We start from the raw sequence: 20983 nt of genomic DNA on the forward strand, positions 1-20983 counted from the left end.
TACCATGAGATGCAAATTAAAGTAAGATCCTGAGTAATGTCTAGTAGTCACACTTCAGACACAGTCTAATATATAGAGCCATAATTTTAAATAGTAGTGTACCAAAACTGTATAGGCCTAAGCCTTATTAAATAGAGATCCATGTTGTGTAGTAAATTAAAGTATTATGATTTATCCCTATTTTCCATTATTATCGGTTAAAATTGAGAAAACGTTTCCACTCTGCCCCACCAGATGGAACCAAAGCCACAGAAAACAACACAAACTTAACCTTGCTGTTATGATCTGTGATTTCATTCATTATCTTTCGGCAGTCCGTCTCATGACAATTTCGAGATTTAGATTAATGTAATGCAAAATTAGAGACAAAGTCTATACATCCAATGTAACCGAGATATCATTTATTTGCTGGATGTCATGTTAATCCCCAGCAAAGTCACCGGAAGCGCTACATAAAGCCGTGGTTGTAAAATGCGTCACAGAGCGGAGCTGTTGAGAGGAACTTGGTGTTACATCTAAATTCGTGACCCACCGAATACCGTGACTCTAGAGGTCACTGTGGCTCGGCGCTTAAGGGTCCTTTAAATATTGAATACTTAGACACAGTGGTGGAAAAAGTACTGACAAAAGTACTGACATTTTTTACTAAAGCAAAAGTATCAATATTGCACTGTAGAAATACTCTGTTACAAGTAAAAGTCCGGAATTCAAAATATAATACGGTAATGTAGAAATTACTCATTATGCAGGTCCCATTTCAAATGTATAAAATGTATTAAGAATCTTTTGAAAATAGCTGATCTACAAGCTCACAATAGGTCGCATCGTGGCCCATTGTGAGCTTGCAGATCGTCTATTTTCAAATGGTCGAAATGAATAGGGCTGAATGTGGTTAATGTATGTTTTGTAATAAGAATCTAAATCTACAAAGTAACTAGTAACTAAACGTGTTCAAATAATTGTAGTGATGTAAAAGTGCAATATTTGCCTCTGAGATGAAGTAGAGCGGTAAAAGTAAAAGTACAGAAAATTGGAAATACTGCACTTACGTAAATGTACTTAGTTACTTTCCACCACTGATGATATGACATGATGATATCGAACTGAACTGAACTGAACTGAATTATAGGCATGCAAATGTATGTCCAGTCCAGTCCAGCATTGCATCAGATTAATGTTAAAGAATAGAATAGTCGTTAACATTGTTTAGATTTTAAATGTTATTGTCTTATTCCCTTCATGTTTTTATTTCTCACTGAACTCTATATTTTATGAATGTTATTGTGTTTTATTCTGTTGCTGGTTTTGTTTCATCGTTTTTGTTATGCACTTTGTAACTTTGTTTGATACATGCTTTATGAATAATACCAGTAGACTACATTTTATGTCAGAACTCAGAAGATATTAAAATAAGACTGCAATAATTCAATAATAAACAGCCTCAAACGACAACCAAATCGTTTCAGGTCGATGATGGCTGGCTGCCATCAACCCTGTTACTTATAACGCCTATGAAATTCAAAGTTGAAACAGGAATTTGCCAAACGACGACCTCTAGAGGTAGCAACACTATTATATAGGTCACACATTACGGCGTATCACCAGAGCCTGTAGCGGCTCCGTACAGATAATCTCCTCTGATTTTTACATAAGAAACTCCCGCTGTCTGTCGTCGGTCCCGCTGCAACAACATGGTGAAGATTGCGTTCAACTCCGCTCTGGCGCAGAAGGCGCTGGAGAAAGAAGCAGCAGCCTCGGATAAGGTGAGGAACCTATGGTGTTTAGTCTGGTGGTGAAGAGTGTCCGTGTGTGTGTGTGTGTGTGTGTGTGTGTGTGTGTGTGTGTGTGTGTGTGTGTGTGTGTGTGTGCATGTGTATGTGTTTATGTTTGACGGCTGTCCAGGCCTTCATCATCATCAGGTCGCAGATCATCATCAGGAGACAGTGACCGTGGGGCGCAAACCTCCGCCAGTCCTTCAATCCATGTCTATCAGTCTATGTGTCATGGAGTGTGTTATCCTCTGCATAGTAGTGCATACTGCAGGTTTGCAGGGTCTTATTTTATTGATTTGTCGCAATCTTGCAGTTGCACACGATGACAGATTGCACCTGATGCGGCACACTTGGACCGCCCATCTTTTAAACATCTGGCTAGGAGTTAGAAGCCACATATTACACCGCTGTATCTACATACTAGTAGGACAGTGGCCTATATACACTCACATGGTAAATTAGCCTTGGATCAAGACTATCATGGATGTATTTCATCGAGTCTGACTTTTACTTTCGTTTCTATATCATAGATACGAAAGTAAAAGTAAGACTCGATAAAATACATCTATATTCTTGATCCAAGGCTAATTGTAAATACGGTGTGTGTGTGCGCGTGTGTGTGTTTATGTTTGACGGCTGTCCAGGCCTTCACCAGGTCGCAGATCAGGAGACAGTGACCGTGGCACCGTGGGCCACGTCTGTCATCAAACCCTCCGCCAGTCCTTCAATCCATGTCTATGTGTCATTGAGTGTGTTATCCTCTGCATATAGTGCATACTGCAGGTTTGCAGGGTCTTATTTTATTGATTCGCCGCAATCTTGCAGTTGCACACACACACAATGACAGATTGCACCTGATGCGGCACACAGCAGCCCACTGGGACTGCCCATCTTCTGGCTTCCAACATCTGTCTAGGAGTTAGAAGCAACATAGATATTACACCGCTGTATCTACATATTAGTAGGACACTAGCCTATAAACACTCACATTGTAAATTAGCTTTGGATTAAGACTATCATGGATGTATTTGATTGAGTCTGACTTTTACTTTCGTTTCGTAGATACGAAAGTAAAAGTCACAAAATGCATCTATGATAGTCTTGATCCGAGGGTAATTGTAAATAATGATACTTGCTTCTGGTCAGTCGATTATATTTGTGTGTGTGTGTGTGTGTGTGTGTGTGTGGGTGTGTGGGTGTGTGGGTGTGTGGGTGTGTGTGTGTGTGTGTGTGTGTGTGTGTGTGTTTAGGATCCAGAGGTGGGTTCTGTTCAGGAGAGCAGTGAGGGCTCTACAGGCCGCTGTCTGTTGACTCTACTGGGCATTGCCTTCATTCTCAGCGGGGTGATCGTTGGAGGAGCATGTCTGTATCGCTACTTCGCTCCGAAGGTATTATAACATACAATACAATATACTTTACATTTGCACCACACTTTTCATTCATAGTGAAACTTTTCCCCCCAATATGTTTATTATTTTTATTAGATTTTTTACATACATTACACACACTGTCACACGCACACATACACACCCGCACATAGACACATTATGCGATGCAGAAATAGTTTTCAATGTGGGGTCTGGGGACCACCAGGGGTCAAAATGGACCATTACGTGTCTGAGTTAAATTTACACTGAGGATTCTACAGTGTAGATTGGGGTCCTAGAGATAGAAAATGGTATCACATGGAGGTCCGTGGCATACTGCATATCAATTATTATATTAAAAAGTTGAGAATCAATGCTATACAGTATTAACCACTTAAACCCTCTATTGTCAGTAAAACGGACCTGAGTTACAACTGTATACTTGCCTGGACCGCCTTTTTCCATCTACACCAAATCTCTTCGCGATAGTAATAGTCGATCTACAAGCTCACAACGTGTCACGTACTCTTTGGCGAATGTCCCCCCCCCCCCCCCCCCCAGAATAGGCAATGGCATGCTGGGTTTCAAGTGGTTAAAGATACAAACTGGAATGCATAAAATAAAACATCTGTAATCTTGTTGTCAGTGCCTTTGCTTTTTAGTTGGGCATTCCTGTCAGACCCTTAGTTCAAAACCAGTCTGTGGACATTACCTCACACTCGTACCCAAGCTGTAAGAGCACATCTTTCAGGAGTTGGTGCTTTGAAACCTTGAATGTTTCTGCCAGACTATAGTCAAAAGTACACCCCACATCCAAAATGGTGACTCTATTGACCTTGTCTATGACAACCAGACCTAACATTTGAAAAGATATCACAGGCAATTCTTAAACAGTTTGAACATGTCAGATGAAACACGGGAATGTTTATAGAATTCAACAGAAGATGGAGCCCTTATCCAATAAATCACCAATTCACTTGAGCTTTGCAATGTACATTCCCTTGTATGTGTACATAGCAGCCGCTTAGAACATAATAACCAGGATTCATGATAATGGTGCTGACAATGAGGAGCAAACAAACACACACTCTGGCCCCTTTTCCACCAGGGTTGAACCGGTTCTGTAATTGTTTCCCGCCTAATTGTGAACCTGTTCAGAGTGTTTCCACTGAAAATGAATTGGTTCAGAACCCTAAAAGTTGGTTCGGAACTGGAACCAAAAGAATACTCGTTTTTTCTTGCCCTGAACTGGGAACCAAAGTGGGCATTTCACTATTCCACCGGTTGGAAGATGCAGGTGCAATATAAACAATGGCAAAAGCAAGCGAAAAAGGAAATCATCATTAAATAAAAAGAAAAAGAAAAAGGAAACCGGGGAAAGGGAAAGACGATTGAATTTCCCCTGTGAAATTGACACTTTTGACCGGTCAATTCGAGACATTGTGTGACGCTGCAGTATGATCAAGAAGAGCATTAATTTACGATAAACGACGCGTCGCGATGCGACGCGTTGTGAGCTTGTAGATCGTCTATTTTCAAATAACCTCGGTATAAAATAGGGCTAAAGTGGTTAATGTATGTTTTATAATGTAATTATGTATATCTGCAAAGTAACTAGTAACTAAAGTTTTCAAATAATTGTAGTGGAGTAAAAGTACGATATTTGCCTCTGAGATATAGTGGAGTAGAAGTAAAAGTATAGACAATTGGAAATACTCCAGTAAAGTAAAAGCATCTCAAAATTGTACTTAAGTACAGTACTTGAGTAAATGTACAGTACTTAGTTACTTTACACCACTGTTTGTGTGTGTGTGTGTGTGTGTGTGTGTGTGTGTGCAGAGGATGTACCACGGTGCGATGCAGTTCAGTGACGTGTCGGCAGGGGTCGGCGGAGAGGGCCAGCCGTACTACCTGCCCCAGGTGGAGGAGGAGGTGGAGATCTCTGACAACATGGCCGTCATCAGCGTCCCGCCTCCACGCTTCAGACCTGGAGACCCCGCCTACATCCTGCATGACTTCCACAGGGTGAGCAAGTTAAATCACACTAGTACACACACACACACACACACACACACACACACACACACACACACACACACACACACACACACGTGTCATAACTGGTGCTGTGTGTGATTGTTAGGTTGTGTAGTGGGCCCCACAGTCATTTCAATGGGTCCCGAATACAATTTGTGCTTTTTGACAAAACGGTTAAAGCTGTAACTTTCCTTTTCTACCCCGGATTTGAACCCGGTTTCCTGCGCAAGTGCTGACATTTTTACCATTGAGCTAATGGAGCCTGCCTGCTTGCTCAGGGGATGAATTGAATCTTGTCGATCAGGTCAAAATTTGTGTCAGATCCTGTGAGACATGACCTTTAATTGACACAATCTAAATGTCAAAATACAACCACCCCGGTTATGTTGTATCAACATACTCTACTATACAAATAGGAGAAAATTACACTTTATTCATGTGGGCCTTTGGGGGATGACTACACATGACAGTAAGCATAATCGATTCATCCATTTTCAACCTTATCTTCATGTAATGTAATTGGTCCTCACACATGTTCATTTTAAGATGGCATCATTTCCATCTACTCGCTCTGTGACAAGAAGTGGGCTGTGGACAGTTCAGAAACATGCTGCTTCGTTTCAGATTTTAATACGTTAAATATGCAGGATGCATACATAACAACATTTGTTATTTGTATTTATTTATTTATGGATACCCATGTGCACATGTACATCAAATATATTCACAACGTACCACTCATGCAGTAAGTGTGTAACGGTCAGATATTGCTATCAACAATTACTAAAGAAAATCACGGGTTGAATATGATCTTCCTTAAGATAAAATAGATATGTTTCAAAAACGTAGCATGCAATGAATTGGCTTTCACATTATAAACATTATGTTAAGCTCAGAAGATGTTCTTTATCTGACTGAATTTAATTAAATAATGACAGTTATTAGATCCGGGCACACTCCTTTCAACGGCAAGTATTGGTGGCCTGCCCTTGGCTATATTCCACCGAATAGCATTTAGACAAGATTATTCAATCAAACATTCCCAGGTCACACGCGGACTCCATGGCTGTTTGTCTCTCTCTGTCTCTTCCCCCGTGGGCCGGCAACTTCCGTGTATCTTATCCACGAGTGTCACGGCCCGCCAATCAATCGATCATTCCATTACAATTGACATTGACAATTAAACCCCCCCCACATAAACAAAAGCAAAACAGATACATCTCATAGCAAATGGGACCTTACACATAAGGATGGAATTTGGTTTAAAGGACTACTTTGAGTCATACACTTTTAAATGACATTTTAAAATAAATCCTTATAAAATATTTTATGGCAGTGCTTCAAGTGTGTTTCTTCATCACTTGAACTTGTGTGTGTGTGTGTGTGTGTGTGTGTGTGTGTGTGTGTGTGTGCGTGTGCGTGTGCGTGTGCGTGTGCGTGTCTGCGTCTGCGCACGTCTGAGTAGAAGCTGACCGCCTACCTGGACCTGACCCTGAGGACCTGCTTTGTGATTCCTCTGAACACCTCTGTGGTTCTGCCTCCCCAAGACCTCATGGACCTATTCATGGAACTCATGGTAGGACTGCCCTGTTTACATGAAATATCCTCACCGTACTACCTGTTAAACCCTACATTAAACAGCCTTCTCTGTACCTGCATACAATTCAATTCCATTTCTTTTATTATTATAGAGCGAAATCACAAGTTGTGTCAATACACAGGATCGAGGGAATTTCCATGCCTCTGTCTTTTATTTCCCCTCTCTGGTCATTCATTTTGATCTATTTATATTTGATCTACCTTGTTTCAAACATTACTTTTTATTTCAAAAAGGAAAAAGCTAAAGTACACAGATCATTTCAAAAACTTTTAATAGGTGCAAAAAAGAATTAGTGACGTTTCGACAGCAGTCTTTTACTATCTATTACCTTATTTCTACTCCACTAGACAGCACATTATAGCAGAGGTTCCTAAATCTGCTCCTGGACCTGGTCTAGGGGATCACTGGGTCCTGCTGGTTTACAATCCTACCAGGTACTTAAAAAAGCAACAGACTCTAGTGAACGATTTATCTAGCCAGTCACACAAGCAATGTAACCCCTCGTAATAGGCTTTCGGCTATTTCACATTTATATACCAATCACACTATATGCAATCAATACATGTGTAGGGATTGAGCACAAGAGTTAAGAGTAGAATATTACTCAGACCAGTGTCTTTCATGGATTTTATTATACTAAACACACAATACAAACATTAACACTTCTAGGTCAGTAGCCACAGCAAGCTACTAACAGGGTCAGTATCAGACTACATGATCAGTACGAGACTACTAAGGAAATAATAAACACACAAACAACAACGACAATATTACTGACATGAATCTACACACAAACTATAAACATGTCAGCATACATAACCATTAATCGTTGTGTAATCAAGTTCTCTCCACTCACTGGCAGTCATTGTCGTGCTCAGCCGATCGAATCTAATGCACCCTCTGGCTTCCGGCGTTTATAAAGCTTCCGGTCGGAACCGGAAGTGCTCGCTCCGACCCGGAAGCGTTTCACATCATAACACCCGGAGAATAATAACAAATGTACTGGATAACCCTTGGAAAATATAGCAGTACACATACGAACCATTCAGTCATCAGTACACTACTTTTTACATGCAGATAAAACCGCTACCGTACCCACGTCTCTAAGGTAAACAAAGCATATCGACGTCCCACCGGATGTCACATGATTCCCCCATGGGACGCCATGTGGCACCGGAAGTAACATCAATTTCCCACAAGACACCACGGTCCAGCACCGACTTTAAACCACTATCTAATTGTAATGATTTTATTCACTAGGTCATTCAAAGTCTGGTCAGATGATGTGGATGAGAGAAGTTCATAGGAAAATACAAGGTGATGTCTCAGTTATAGCAGCATAGAAGAAGAGCGATCGATCGGGAACACATTGAGTCTCAAACAAGCGTCCAAGTCAACATGTTCTAATTTATTGAAAGACAAGCAGTCACATATATACATTGACAGAATTAGTGTTGGACAGCCCACGAGGCGGTCTTGTATGGGCGTAGCTATTACACAAATACATTATGCCTATATGTGTAAGTGAGTGAAGTGCAAAAGTTCATCAGATGAGATAAGCAAAGACATCGGCGGGGTCCTTTTGCCACATCCTGGATTGTCAGACAGATGTGCTGATGGGAGGATGTGCTGTGGTTCACAGAGACCTGATGTTGAGCAACATCGGCAGGCTTCTCACCACGGGTGCAAATGGCCTCCCGCACGGGGCGCTATAGCCTCCCCGATTTACAGGAAGGCTGGTAGATGTATTCTGTAGATAACTGTCATTTCTGCAAACATGTAAACAGTTCTAGGCTAGCGTTTTACCAAGAAACGTTAGGGTGACAAGGGGACAGGAAATAAGGTTAAGACGCACTGCACCTCAGCACTTCCATCCAGGACAGGTTGCACCCCTAACATAAAGAAAGCCAATTACTTTTATTATGTCAGTGATGTGATGTGAAACTGCATACGAGGAGTTAGGTAAAGAAAAGTTAGGTAGAGGAAAGAGCATTGTATAATATTCACAACAATAATAACCTCCTGTTACCCTCTATTTTCATCAGTATTAACCCCTACTTTAGCATGTATTTATCCCTGCCATTATAACTCGGCCTATCACTCTGGTATCATCCTAAATAAGCAGTAAATACACACATAATAATAATCACAATAAGTATACAGGCACTCGAAAGCCTGGGATATATTCTACATCTAGTAAAGCTCCTTGTTGAAAAATAAGTGTTCCTGAAAACCAGGTTTAGAGAGACAGGAAGGATAGTACAGAGACAGACATGACACGTGAGATAGGTCTCAAGTCAGACCTAAATGCAGAATATTGCAGCCACATGAGAGGCACACCCTGTGGTTGAGCCAAAACGGGGCCCCTGAGAGAGTGCTAACCTTTACTAACATGCAGGGTCTGATTAAACTACCCCTCACTGATCAATTTATTCCACACTTGTTTAATTTCTGGCTTGACTACTTTAAACCTGGTATCCCTACTTTGGGCATGTTATCATCATACCCAGAACCCAAAAGTGTTAAACAATTTTTGAAAATGGCAAAAAGAGCCGATCTATAAGATCAATGACAGCATGTTGGGTGGGAGAGGGGACATCAGTGGGGTTAACAACAGGCCAATCCCATCACAGAAAAACTATGTTTTGTTGCATTGGACTGACAACAACTGCAGGGGGCACTGCAGGTCTACATGAGGTTTAAGAATAAGGAGTCTCTGGGTGTCTGGTGGCTCAGCCAGTGCAGAGACTACTGTATGTGCTCCTTGTGAGCCGTGAGGTTCCACGTTCAAATCTGACTCCTCTCTTGTCTTGCAATGTCTCTCCTCTCTCTGCCCTTTGTTTCCTGTCTCTCCTCTCTCTGCCCTTTGTTTCCTGTCTCTCTCTAAACTCTCCTATCTAAAATATAGCATGAAATGCTTTATTTGCACCAATGCACCAATAAACATACAATCTTTAACCACTTTCAACCTGATTTCCCTATTTTGGGCCTGTTGTTATATGCACATTTAAAAAAAAAGAAAAAAACATTTCAAAACATTTTTCTAAAATCTAAAATAATTTAATTTTACTAATATTTTCACTATTTGTCATACTGCAAATATACAGGCCTTGAGTAGTCCCCCCAGGATCCGCGGAGAACAATCCACCCACACACACACACACACACACACACACACACACACACACACACACACACACACACACACACACACACACACACACACACACACACACACACACAGTCTCTCTCATTCACTCACTCACTCACTCTGTCTCTCTATCTCACTCTGTTTCTCTCTCTCTCTCTCTCACACACACACACACACACACACAGAAATCGCTCCATTATGCCCGTCGCTGTCAATCAAAACTGACGATGTTATGACTGGTGCTGAAAAGCCTGCCGGTCTCCATTCTATTTTAAATCAGCGCCATCTGCTTTAGAATCCACCTTCTCCTAGACTATATCAACACACACAATACAGCACATGCATGCACGTTGCACCCGTCTGACCGTGACCGGGATAAGAATTACAACAATTCTCGTCATTATGCTTGTTTTCTGCACCGTGCCTTGTATTCCGCAGACGGCCAATGACTCCAAAACGACGCTTTACAGTTGATGCATCCAGGACTCCCAGATGGACTGAATGATGTGTAACCATGCTGTCATCTCTGTGCTCCTTCTCTCCCTCCATGCAGTCTGGTTCGTACCGCAGCTACCTGGTCCAGGAGGACCTGGTGGTCACCGAACGCATCGAAGACCTCAAGCCTCTGGGCGTCTACATCCACCGGCTCTGCTACGGCAAAGAGACGTACCGCATGCAACGCCGCTGCGACCTCCCAGGTCCACATACTGAATGTCTAAAATTGTTCTATATTATGCATATTTTAATATCAATGTATATCACAGTATACATTTATTTTAAATATAGAATTGTGTGCGTGTGCGTTTGCGTGTGTGTGTGTGTGTGTGTGTGTGTGTGTGTGTGTTTGTGTGTGTGTGTGTGTGTTCAGGTGGCGGGATCCAGAAGCGCTCAGCAGAGGAGTGCTTCACCATCCATCACTTTGAGAACAAGTTTGTGACAGAGACCAGGATATGCAAGGCCTGATGGGAAGGCGGATGACAGGCTGATGTTCCCACTGACATGGGGAGAGTTGGAGGAAGCAGGGGGATGGAGCGAGAGAGGGAGGAAGGGGTGTGTGAGAGAGGGAGAGCGGGGGACGAGAAGGCTGTCTTTCAACTCTTGTTGGTAGCTTAGGGATTTTTTGTACATTATAGCTAAACTTTGTTGCTGTCGGGGCAGAAACCTTGTGTTTCCATATTTCCATTTGTTGTGTTTTGTCGTAAATGATTGCCCTACTCGGCATTAAGTAAGCCCACAATGGGTTGCATCGCGACACAGTGGAAGCCTGTAGATTGCCTATTTTCGCCAACAGATCTCAGATCTTTTTAGTTATTTTGAAAGTGGTTAAGTCCGTTTTATAAATACTTAACCAATGACAAATATTAACGAGAGCTTGTGACTATTAATAACGTCATTGGATCCATTGGAACACAGGTTCTTTTTCCCATTTCCTGAAAAGTAACGGCCTTGGACAAACAAGGTTTCTGCCCGACAGCAACGATTTGCTTCTCCTTCATTTGCTCCCAGTAAAGAGTGAATTTAACTCTATAATCTATAGTCTCATGTAAACCTCTTCAGGTTGCGAAGCCCCTGCTAACTCACATAGATCTCTGCCAGTTCTTAGCAATCCCTCATCCCATCCTGCTAACTAAAAAGCTTTAAAGATTTCCCCTTTGTTGATTGTTTTTCGTTGTTGTTGCAGTACAGTATAACTACCTACAATTGGATTCTGTTCTCGTTACTGTAATACAAAGCCGTGTCACCTCCAATTGAACAACGTGTTAATTGTTTCTGCAGAATCCCCCGACGAGTGTTCGGTTTTTATTCATATTGATTCTTGCCTGTGTGTCACAGCCTGCTGTTCCTCCCTGCTTACCGATGTTGAAAGTTGCTATTATTATTATTATTATTATTGTTGTTGTTATTATTGTTATTATTAAAATTAGTTTTACTGTTTTATCACTTTATCGCACCCTGACATGGCAGAACACAGACCAGCAGATACAGTTTTGTTACAGAAGAACCGATAGATGGATTTCCCTGGAAAGGTATAACATTCTTAGAAATACAGGAGTCATTTTCCTTTGATTAATGGTAAAAGAAGTGACAAGAGCGCTGGCCTGGGTCTCAGGCGCAAGCCTAATTTATGCTTCGTCGCACCCCCAGAATGCCCTGCTGTTCCCAGAGGCCCCTGCTGTGTGATGTAACATACATGGTGTTGTAACAGGACTAGTGTTTAGTGTTTGTGTTGAAACCTCATTGTCCGGATGAAATAAAAGGGTTGCTGACGACAAAGTTAGAGGGGAATACTGTCCGAATTTTTGTTTTGTTTTGTCGTTCTGCAAAGCATTCTTTCTGAAATTATAAGTTACAATATTTGTTTTTAAGTGTGTGAACGGAAAACTGAATTCAAGTGCAACCTGGTGACATCCTCATTACATTGGACAGGATTTCTGACAGAAAATGTCATGTTATGTACATGAAATGTACAAGAAATGTACAAAATGTTGTGTTTGTTTATTAAAGTCAGGTTTTACAACCATATCAGTCAATTGTATAGGATTGGAATTCTCCTTGATTCTTGGGAGCTCATACAGCTCAAACTGTAGAAGCTATCGTGAAAGACTAGGAATATGTCGTCCCATTTCATTGATAAACATTAGAGACAGTTGCGGTGGAACTGTACTTAATAGACCACTCAGACTGCACTGGAAGAAGGAAATTGTGTGCTTTACTATTAAAAGAAATGTGTTTTTGTTTCAGTTTTTTTTAACAGAGCAATAGAGGGTGCTGCGATGTTTCCATGAGAGTCTAGGAAAACCATGTTTGTTGAACTGTCAAAATGAATTTCACTTTGTACTTGTTTGTTGTTGAATTAAAGATGCATTTCTTTACCCACATATAAAATGTTGCTTTGATATTTTTTTCCTATTCTATGCAATTCCCACAAAAGTAATACTATATAGCCCTATCTGTGACCTCTGCCAAAGCTCTGAATATAATAATTAATTTGGGGAATAATGTCGGTCAAGTTACTAACTGAATTGTCAACATGGTGTAAGGTGTAACCACCATTCAAGGAGCCATTTTGTGTATTGCGTAAGAAGACCATGTGACAGGAAATCATAGCAAGAGAGGCATGCTAGTGTAGTGAAGTGCAGTGAGCTGGGATTGAACCCGAGGCTCCCACTCGCCAGTCCGACGTGTTACCAGTCATGCCAATAGGGCTGAGCCCGATTGGCAGGTCTTTTGCACGCCGGTTCTGGCTACTATGACTGGGGGCTACAATCACCCCCCTGATCTTTGGAGCGCGTCCTCGCGCTTCGCACTTCACGCCGCGGACCACCGTACACGACGTGCCTCATGTTCCTCACGCAAGGATATTACGCTCCTCGTCCTGCCGACTACGCCAGATTGTAGTGAAGTGCAGTGAGCTGGGATTGAACCCGAGGCTCCCACTCGCCAGTCCGACGTGTTACCAGTCATGCCAATAGGACTGAGCCCGATTGGGAGGTCTTTTGCACGCCGGTTCTGGCTACTATGACTGTGGGGGCTACACTAGCATCAGTATCTCTCTTTAAAATGTTCATAATTTGACATTTTTAGGGCATGGACATGGGTGTGTCTGAAACCACATACTAACGTACTACATACTACACAGTAGGCTATTTTTAGCCTACTATTTAGTATCTACTAAGCAGTAGGATTTCACTTCGGAGTTCGGACATACAAAAAGGTGATTTGGCAGTAGTATTATTATGCTATTTTGAATGGGGCCATGTTGGAAATCACATACTGATTTTTGTATTTGTTATTTTTTCACTGACCCAGTTACGTTTTGAGGCTAACGTACAAATTAATACTTCATATCTGCTAGGTGACATTTATTGAGTGATGCTGTTGTTGTGTAGTGTCCATCGTATTACTGTATTGCTTGCCAAAAAGAACAAATCTTCAAGCCAACAACTTGTCATGATGCAACGCATTGTTCGCATCTAGATGTGACCTGTGACAACTCTCGGTCACAGAGCCATCATGGTAACGTGTTATAATTTGACCATGTTACCATGGTAACATGATATCATTTTTACACATCATAGATGTGATGGTGTAGTGGACTGATGCTCAACCTCTCAGCACTGAGCTTCCACGTTAAAGTCCCAGGCCCTCCATAGGTGAACCAAATGCAAGAATACTTACAGGTAAACAACAAAAGAAGAACTCAAAAGCACTGAAAGACCAACCTGGGGCAGAGAAGGAAAGATTCATAAAGCATCTTTAAATGCTGGAGTATTTCAACTTTACTAACTGAACACTATACAAAAGAACACTTTAACAGTGCTAAGAGACACTGAGAGATGGTGTAGTGTGGTGCAGTGCAAGGGCTAATAGTCAGAATCTCTGCATGGAGATTCCATCTTCAAATGCTACAGTTCAGATCAGGAGTATTTCAATTTAACTAACTGAAGGCTAACAGACAAAGAACACTTCAACAGTAGCCTACTAAGAGATATTTTACTGAGAGTAACTGAATGAGGGTGTCGTGGGCTAATGCTCCGACTCAAAAGAGCTATAGGAGGACTGATCAAAACCCAGTCCTCCTATAGTTTAATGATAGAGTATTTCAACTTAACTTTACTAACTGATGCCTCAGATACAAAAGAACACTTCAACAGTATTAAGAGACATTTGATGAGAGTGGCTGGGTGATGGTGTAGTGGTCTAATACAGTGTTCTGGACAGAGATTCCATGTTCAAATCCCAGCCTTATATAGTTCAATGCTGCAGTATTTCATCTTTATTAACTTATTTTATATTAAGCTTGGGCAGATGCAGGCTTTATGAATAACATTCAAAGAACCTATCACTGATCTGCAGCTACTCAGTCAAGGGTATATAAAAACTGAATGTTTGATGATTAAATGTCCTCGAGCCTCATGGGATTACAGTCACATACTGAGGAGGTGTTTGTTCAGCCTCTTCTTAAAGGCATGAACACTACTTGATGTAATGTCTCAACCGCAGGGGGAAGGCTGTTCCATGTTGTTATAGCAGAGTGGAGAAAGCTCCTATCAAGGTATTTGGTGTTTGACTTGAGGATTTCCAGGGCGTGGCTTGGTAGCGCCCTCCGGGTGATACAATCTGGGATGTGAGCTTGGGCAGCAGTGCTGTGAGCTAAGAGATGGTGTAGTGGTCTAAAGATCAGACTCTCAGCATGGAGATGCCATGTTCAAATCCCAGTCCTTCTATGGTTCATTGCTTTTCACCTTTACTAACTGACTGAAGGCTGACATATAATAACACTCCAACAGTACTAAGAGACATCTGCCTAGAGTCATTGAGAGATGGTGTAGTGGGATAGTGAACAGACTCTCAGCACAGAGGTTCCATATTCAAATCCCAGTGGTCCCATACTTCAATGTTGTAATACTTTGACATTTCAAAAACACAAAGAGACATGTGAAGGTGCTGGCTGAGAGATGGTGTGGTGGTCTGAAGGTCGGTCTCTCAGCACAGAGAACCCATGTTCGAATCCCAGTCATCCCATACTTCAAAGTTGTAGTAATTTGACATTTTCAAGACCAAAATACAAAAAGGCAAGTCAAAATCACAAAGAGACACGTGATGGGAGTGGCTGAGAGATGGTGTAGTGGTCTAAAGGTTAGACTCGCAGCACAGAGGTTCCATGCTCAAATCCCAGTTGTCCCATACTTCAATGTTGTAGTACTTTGACATTTTCAAGGCCGAAACACAAAAAAGCAAGTCAAAACGACGAGGAGACGCCTGCTGAGGGCCCAAAGGTGCGTTGGCGCAGTGGTGTGGTGCGCTTGATCGGTTGCCTCTGCTACAGACAGTTGGCAGGTTCAAGTCCCATGCCATCAACGTACTGGAGGACCATCGGGGGGACAGCGTCCCTCCCCTGTTTCCTGATAGTTAAAGGTGGGGGGTTATGTCTGAAAGAACTCTGCCCAGCTAAGGTTTTACAGGGAGACATTTCAAGTTTTGCTAACCACCCACTACCCTGGCATCTGGACATCAGGACATCACACGCGCCTCAGCAGTGAAAAAACACATTACCTAGTTGCAACATTGCCAGTGATTTTCGAGTGTTTACACTCACTTTTGAAAAGTAATGGAATTTCACCACGATCGTCCATTCCATATATATGGGCAGCTGAATGAGGTCAATGTGGTGTCTTCTTTTGTGATCATGTGGTTCTGCCTCTGTGTCTCTGAGGGACTCAGCGGTGGTTGCTGATTTGCAAACAGCACCATCTGGTGGTGGGACACATAAGACACATCAATGTACTGAATGAGTGTAGGTGTCTTTCTGTAAAACCTCAGCTGGGCAGAGTTCTTTCAGACATAACCCCCCACCTTTAACTATCAGGAAACAGGGGAGGGACGCAGTCCCCCCGATGGTCCTCCAGTACGTTGATGGCATGGGACTTGAACCTGCCAACTGTCTGTAGCAGAGGCAACCAATCAAGCGCACCACACCACTGCGCCAACACACCTTTGGGCCCTCAGCAGGCGTCTCTTCGTGCTTTTGACTTGCTTTTTTGTGTTTCGGCCTTGAAAATTTCAAAGTACTACAACATTGAGGAATGGATGACTAGGATTTGAACATGGAACCTCTATGCTGAGAGTCTAACCTTTAGACCACCACACCATCTCTCAGCCACTCCCTTCACATGTATCTTCGTTGTTTTGACTTGCTTTTTTGTATTTTGGCCTTGAAAATGTCAAAGTACTACAACTTTGAAGTATTGGACTACTGGGATTTGAACATGGAACCTCTATGCTGAGAGCCCGACCTTTAGACCACCACGCCATCTCTCAGCTACTCCCTTCACATGTCTCTTCGTGGCTATGACTTGCTTTTTTGTATTTTGACCTTGAAAATTTCAAAGTACTACAACTTTGAAGTATGGGACGATTGGGATTTGAACATGGAACCTCTGTGCTGAGAATCCGAACTTTAGACCACCACACCTTCTCTCAGCTACTCCCTTCACAGGTCTCTTTGTGCATTTGACTCTCTTTTTTCATATTTTGGCCTTGAAAATGTCAAAGTAATACAACTTTGAAGAATGGGATGACTGGGCTTTGAACATGGAACCTCTGGGCTGAGAGTCTGATCACTATCTCACTACACCATCTCTCACTGACTCACAGTAGATGTCTCTTGGTACTGTTGAAGTGTTCTTTTATATGTCAGCCTTCAGTTTGTAAAGTTGAAAAGCAATGAACCATAGAAGGGCTGGGATTTGAACATGGAATATCGGTGCTGAGAGCCTGATCTTTAGACCGCTACACCATCTCTCAGCCACTCCCATCCTATGTCTCTTTGTACTCTTGAAGCGTTCTTTTGTGTTAGCCTTCAGTTAGTAAAGTTGAAAAGCAATGAACCATAGAAGGACTGGGATTTGAACATGGAATCTCTGCGCTGGGAGACTGATCTTTAGACCACTACACCATCTCTCACTGACTCCCAGCAGATGTGTCTTAGTACTTTTGAAGTGTTTATATGTAAGCCTTCAGTTAGTAAAGTTGAAAAGCAATGAACCAAAGAAGGGCTGGGATTTGAACATGGAATCTCAATGCGGAGAGTCTGATCTTTAGACCACTACACCATCTCTCAGCCACTCACATCATGTCTCTTCGTCCTGTTGAAGCGTTATTTTGTGTTAGCCTTCAGTTAGTAAAGTTGAAATACTCCAGCATTTAAAGCATCATTATGTAACATTCCTGCTCAACCCTGCATTTGTCTTTGAATTCTCTTGAGTTGTTCTTTTGTAGTTTAGCTGCAAAACGTGACAATGGAAACTCTCTACTGAAAAACTGAGTATTACTACACCATTACTCAGTCAATGACGTAGTTTTTTTATGTTAACAAATTCACAGCAATTTCATAATCAACTACAGTAGGTCTGGGGCTTGAACATGGAAACCCAGTGCTGAGAGTTACACCATCACACATATTTAATGTACAGTATAGAAGTCGTCTTCTAGTGCTTTGAAGTGTTCTTTTGGACTGACCAGCTTCCCAGCTTGGCTTTGCTGGTCATTCCAGCCAGCCAGCTGGCCGACCAGCTTGACCAGCATAATCCAGTTTAGCCTGACTGGGTGACCAGCTGACCAACTATACTGACAAACCAGCAAGACCAGAACCAGAGTTCAGAGTGCCTTGACATCGTGCCTTGACAAATTATAATGGAGGTCAATGGAAGATTTTGGCACCTCAAAAAAACACTTTCACCTAGAAACTCCATTCACACTTTTTACAATTCAGCTTACTGTGGACACACATGCTTGAACTTTTTACTTTGAAATGTTTCGTATTTCTTTTTATATTTAACTTTTAAAACTTACATCTGAACCTTCGCTGTTCCTTCATACTTTAACCTATAAACTTGATTCACAATTTAAAAATTCCACCTTACTGTGGACATGCATGCTTGAGACTTTTACTTTGAAATAATTTGTAGTTTTTTAAATATTTAACTTTAAGCGCCCAATGCATTGTCAATGGCAATGGCCATTTAAATGAGAAAAAAAGCCCCAGAGAAGCCATATTGCTCAGATGATGAGTTTCCTGTGCTAGGTTTCGACCCCATGACCTTGTGGTTTGAAGTCAAGAGCTCTTCCAACTGCGCTACCCAAGCACACTAAATTTCATACATTGACATTGCGTGAACGTGATGGGTCATTTCCCCAAAATTAATTAAAGGCATTTCGCTCATGCACTTTACAAGTGGGCTTTTTGTCAGCAACAGCCAAGAACACAGGAGTCTATCCCTGTTACAGCACTAGAACCCAGGGAGCCAGATTGCTAACATGCTCATTTGCCATTTAATTTTTCCAGGATTCGATCGCATGACCTTGTTGTTCAGACAAGAGCTCTTCCGACTGAGCTACCCAGACATAAGAAATATTGTACATTACCATTCCATGAACGTGATGGGTCATTCCCCCAAAATAATTCAAGGCACATTGACATGAACATGATGGGTCATTCCCCAAAAATAATTAAAGGCACTTGGCTCATGCACTTTACTAAAAGTATATATATATTTAGAAATGTTCAGTTCATTTGTATTAGCCTTCAGTTAGGTAAAGTTGAAAAGCAATGAACTATAGGAGGACCGGGATTTGAACATGGAATTCATGTGCTGAGAATCTGCTTATTAAACCATTACACCGTCATTCAGTCTCTCTGAAAACATCTCTTAGTACTTTTGAAGTGTTCTTTTGTATGTTAGCCTTCAGTTTAAGTTAAGTTGAAATACTCTAGCATTGAACAATAGGAGGACTGTGGCTTGAACATAGAATGTCTGTGTTGAGAGTCTGATTATTAGACGCCTACACGATCACTCAGTCTCTCTCAGGAGATGTCTCTAAGTACTATTGAAGCATTCTTTTCTTTTGTATGTTAGCCTTCAGTTAGTAAAGTTAAGTTGAAATACTCCAGCATTAGACTATAGGAGGACTGGGACTTGAACATGGCATGTCTGTAGGAGGCTGATCAATAGACCACTACACCATCACTCAGACACTCTCAGCAGATGTCTCTTTGAATTCTTGAAGTGTTCTTTTGTATGTTAGCCTTCAGTTAGTAAAGTTGAAATACGTCAGCATTTAAAGCTGCATCATGGTACTGTTCTACCCCAGATTTGTCTTTTAGTGCTTTCAAGTTTTTCTTTTGTAGTTTGACCTTTATTATTTCAAAGTACTCCAGCACTGAACAATAGTAGTAATAATAGGACTGAACTTGAACATGGACACTCGTCCAAGGTACTGTTGGTAGAATGTGCGTGGTTTTTGGTGTTCTGCAGGGGCGACTGAATATGTAGTGTTTGCATCTAAAGAATGTTCTTCTTGAAGCAATGTGTCATATGGGAGTGGTCGTAATTGACTGGTTTGTTCAAATACTTGTCTGTCTTCTTCATCTTCATTGTTGTCTTGAACAGTTTCAGCAGTTGATTGGTGTGTTTGATCTATGTCAGTTTTCTCTAGTGCTACATAATGTATTTGATCAAGGTGGCCAATTGTTACAGTATTAAGACTTCGGCCTTGTTGTTGTGGGATCAATTCAACTCTATAGTCTGTGTTACTGTTGTAGATGAGTATGCTTTCTTAGCTTTGGCCTTTTGCGCCTTTGCTTGACCAATGTTAGGTGTTCTCAGAGGGACACACACACGCACGGACGGGTGATTTGGACTGGAAGGTACTGTTCCAATCAAGACTGATTGATCCTGTCTTACCTCACTTCAAAAGACGTAAACGGCTTTTTGAAGTGACACACCTATTTATAGGATTTTATTTCGTCATGCGTCCCTCTAGCCAATCAAAGGCATTGGTGTCAACATATTGACACGTGTCACGTGGAGCTTGACCAATGTTAGCTTGGCTAACAATGTTTGCTCACACACGGCGGGACGAAGCGAAAACATACTCTCCACCTACGGCGGAGACAATAAATAAAAACATTTATTTATTTAATTATTTCTTTATTTATATTATTGTGTTTTTTATTTATTTCATTGTGGATTTTTTTTAAATAATTTTTGGACCTATGGACTTCCATAGTAGCAGGCTTTTTTTCTCTACCTGGGAAGTAGGCTAATAATTACACAATAATCCCCAGTTTAATGTAAAATATGATATTTGGAAATCGATTAAATGTTTTCTAAATTATAGCAACAAAATATACAATAAATATAAAGCTTACATTTTAATCGGGCGTGTGGGGTGGTACTGGATATTGGATGGAGGCACTGGCCCAAAAAAGATTGAGAAACACTGGTGTAGTGGATTAATGCTCAGACTCTCAGCAAAGACATGTTTGAGTCCTGACATACAACCAAGGCAAACAGAAAAAACAGTAACGACAAGTTACTACTACTAATAATAATAATAATAATAATAATAGTAATAATAATAATAATAATAATAATAATAATAATAATACAAATAAAGTACAGGTTAAATAAACAATATAGTGTCATAAACATAGTACAACTGGAAAGAAAAACACACAATGTTCCATCCGTGTATACTGCACATTAAAATT

At 41.3% G+C, this 20983-nt stretch overlaps 1 protein-coding gene across 1 annotated transcript; it reads left to right on the forward strand.

Annotated features, from left to right (window-relative positions):
• The first annotated feature begins 1594 nt into the window (after positions 1–1594).
• On the forward strand, positions 1595–12824 carry LOC308076222 (integral membrane protein 2A-like). The gene is made up of 6 exons (XM_080416396.1): positions 1595–1763; positions 3023–3160; positions 4979–5164; positions 6642–6752; positions 10481–10625; positions 10796–12824. Exons 1-6 carry the CDS (start codon positions 1692–1694, stop codon positions 10888–10890), a joined length of 747 nt encoding a protein of 248 aa, XP_080272522.1. The 5' UTR covers positions 1595–1691; the 3' UTR covers positions 10891–12824.
• The last annotated feature ends 8159 nt before the right edge of the window (positions 12825–20983 follow it).

The sequence above is a fragment of the Gymnoscopelus braueri genome, assembly GCF_963280865.1.
Source record: "Gymnoscopelus braueri genome assembly, chromosome: 20".
Classification (NCBI taxonomy): Eukaryota; Metazoa; Chordata; class Actinopteri; order Myctophiformes; family Myctophidae; genus Gymnoscopelus; species Gymnoscopelus braueri.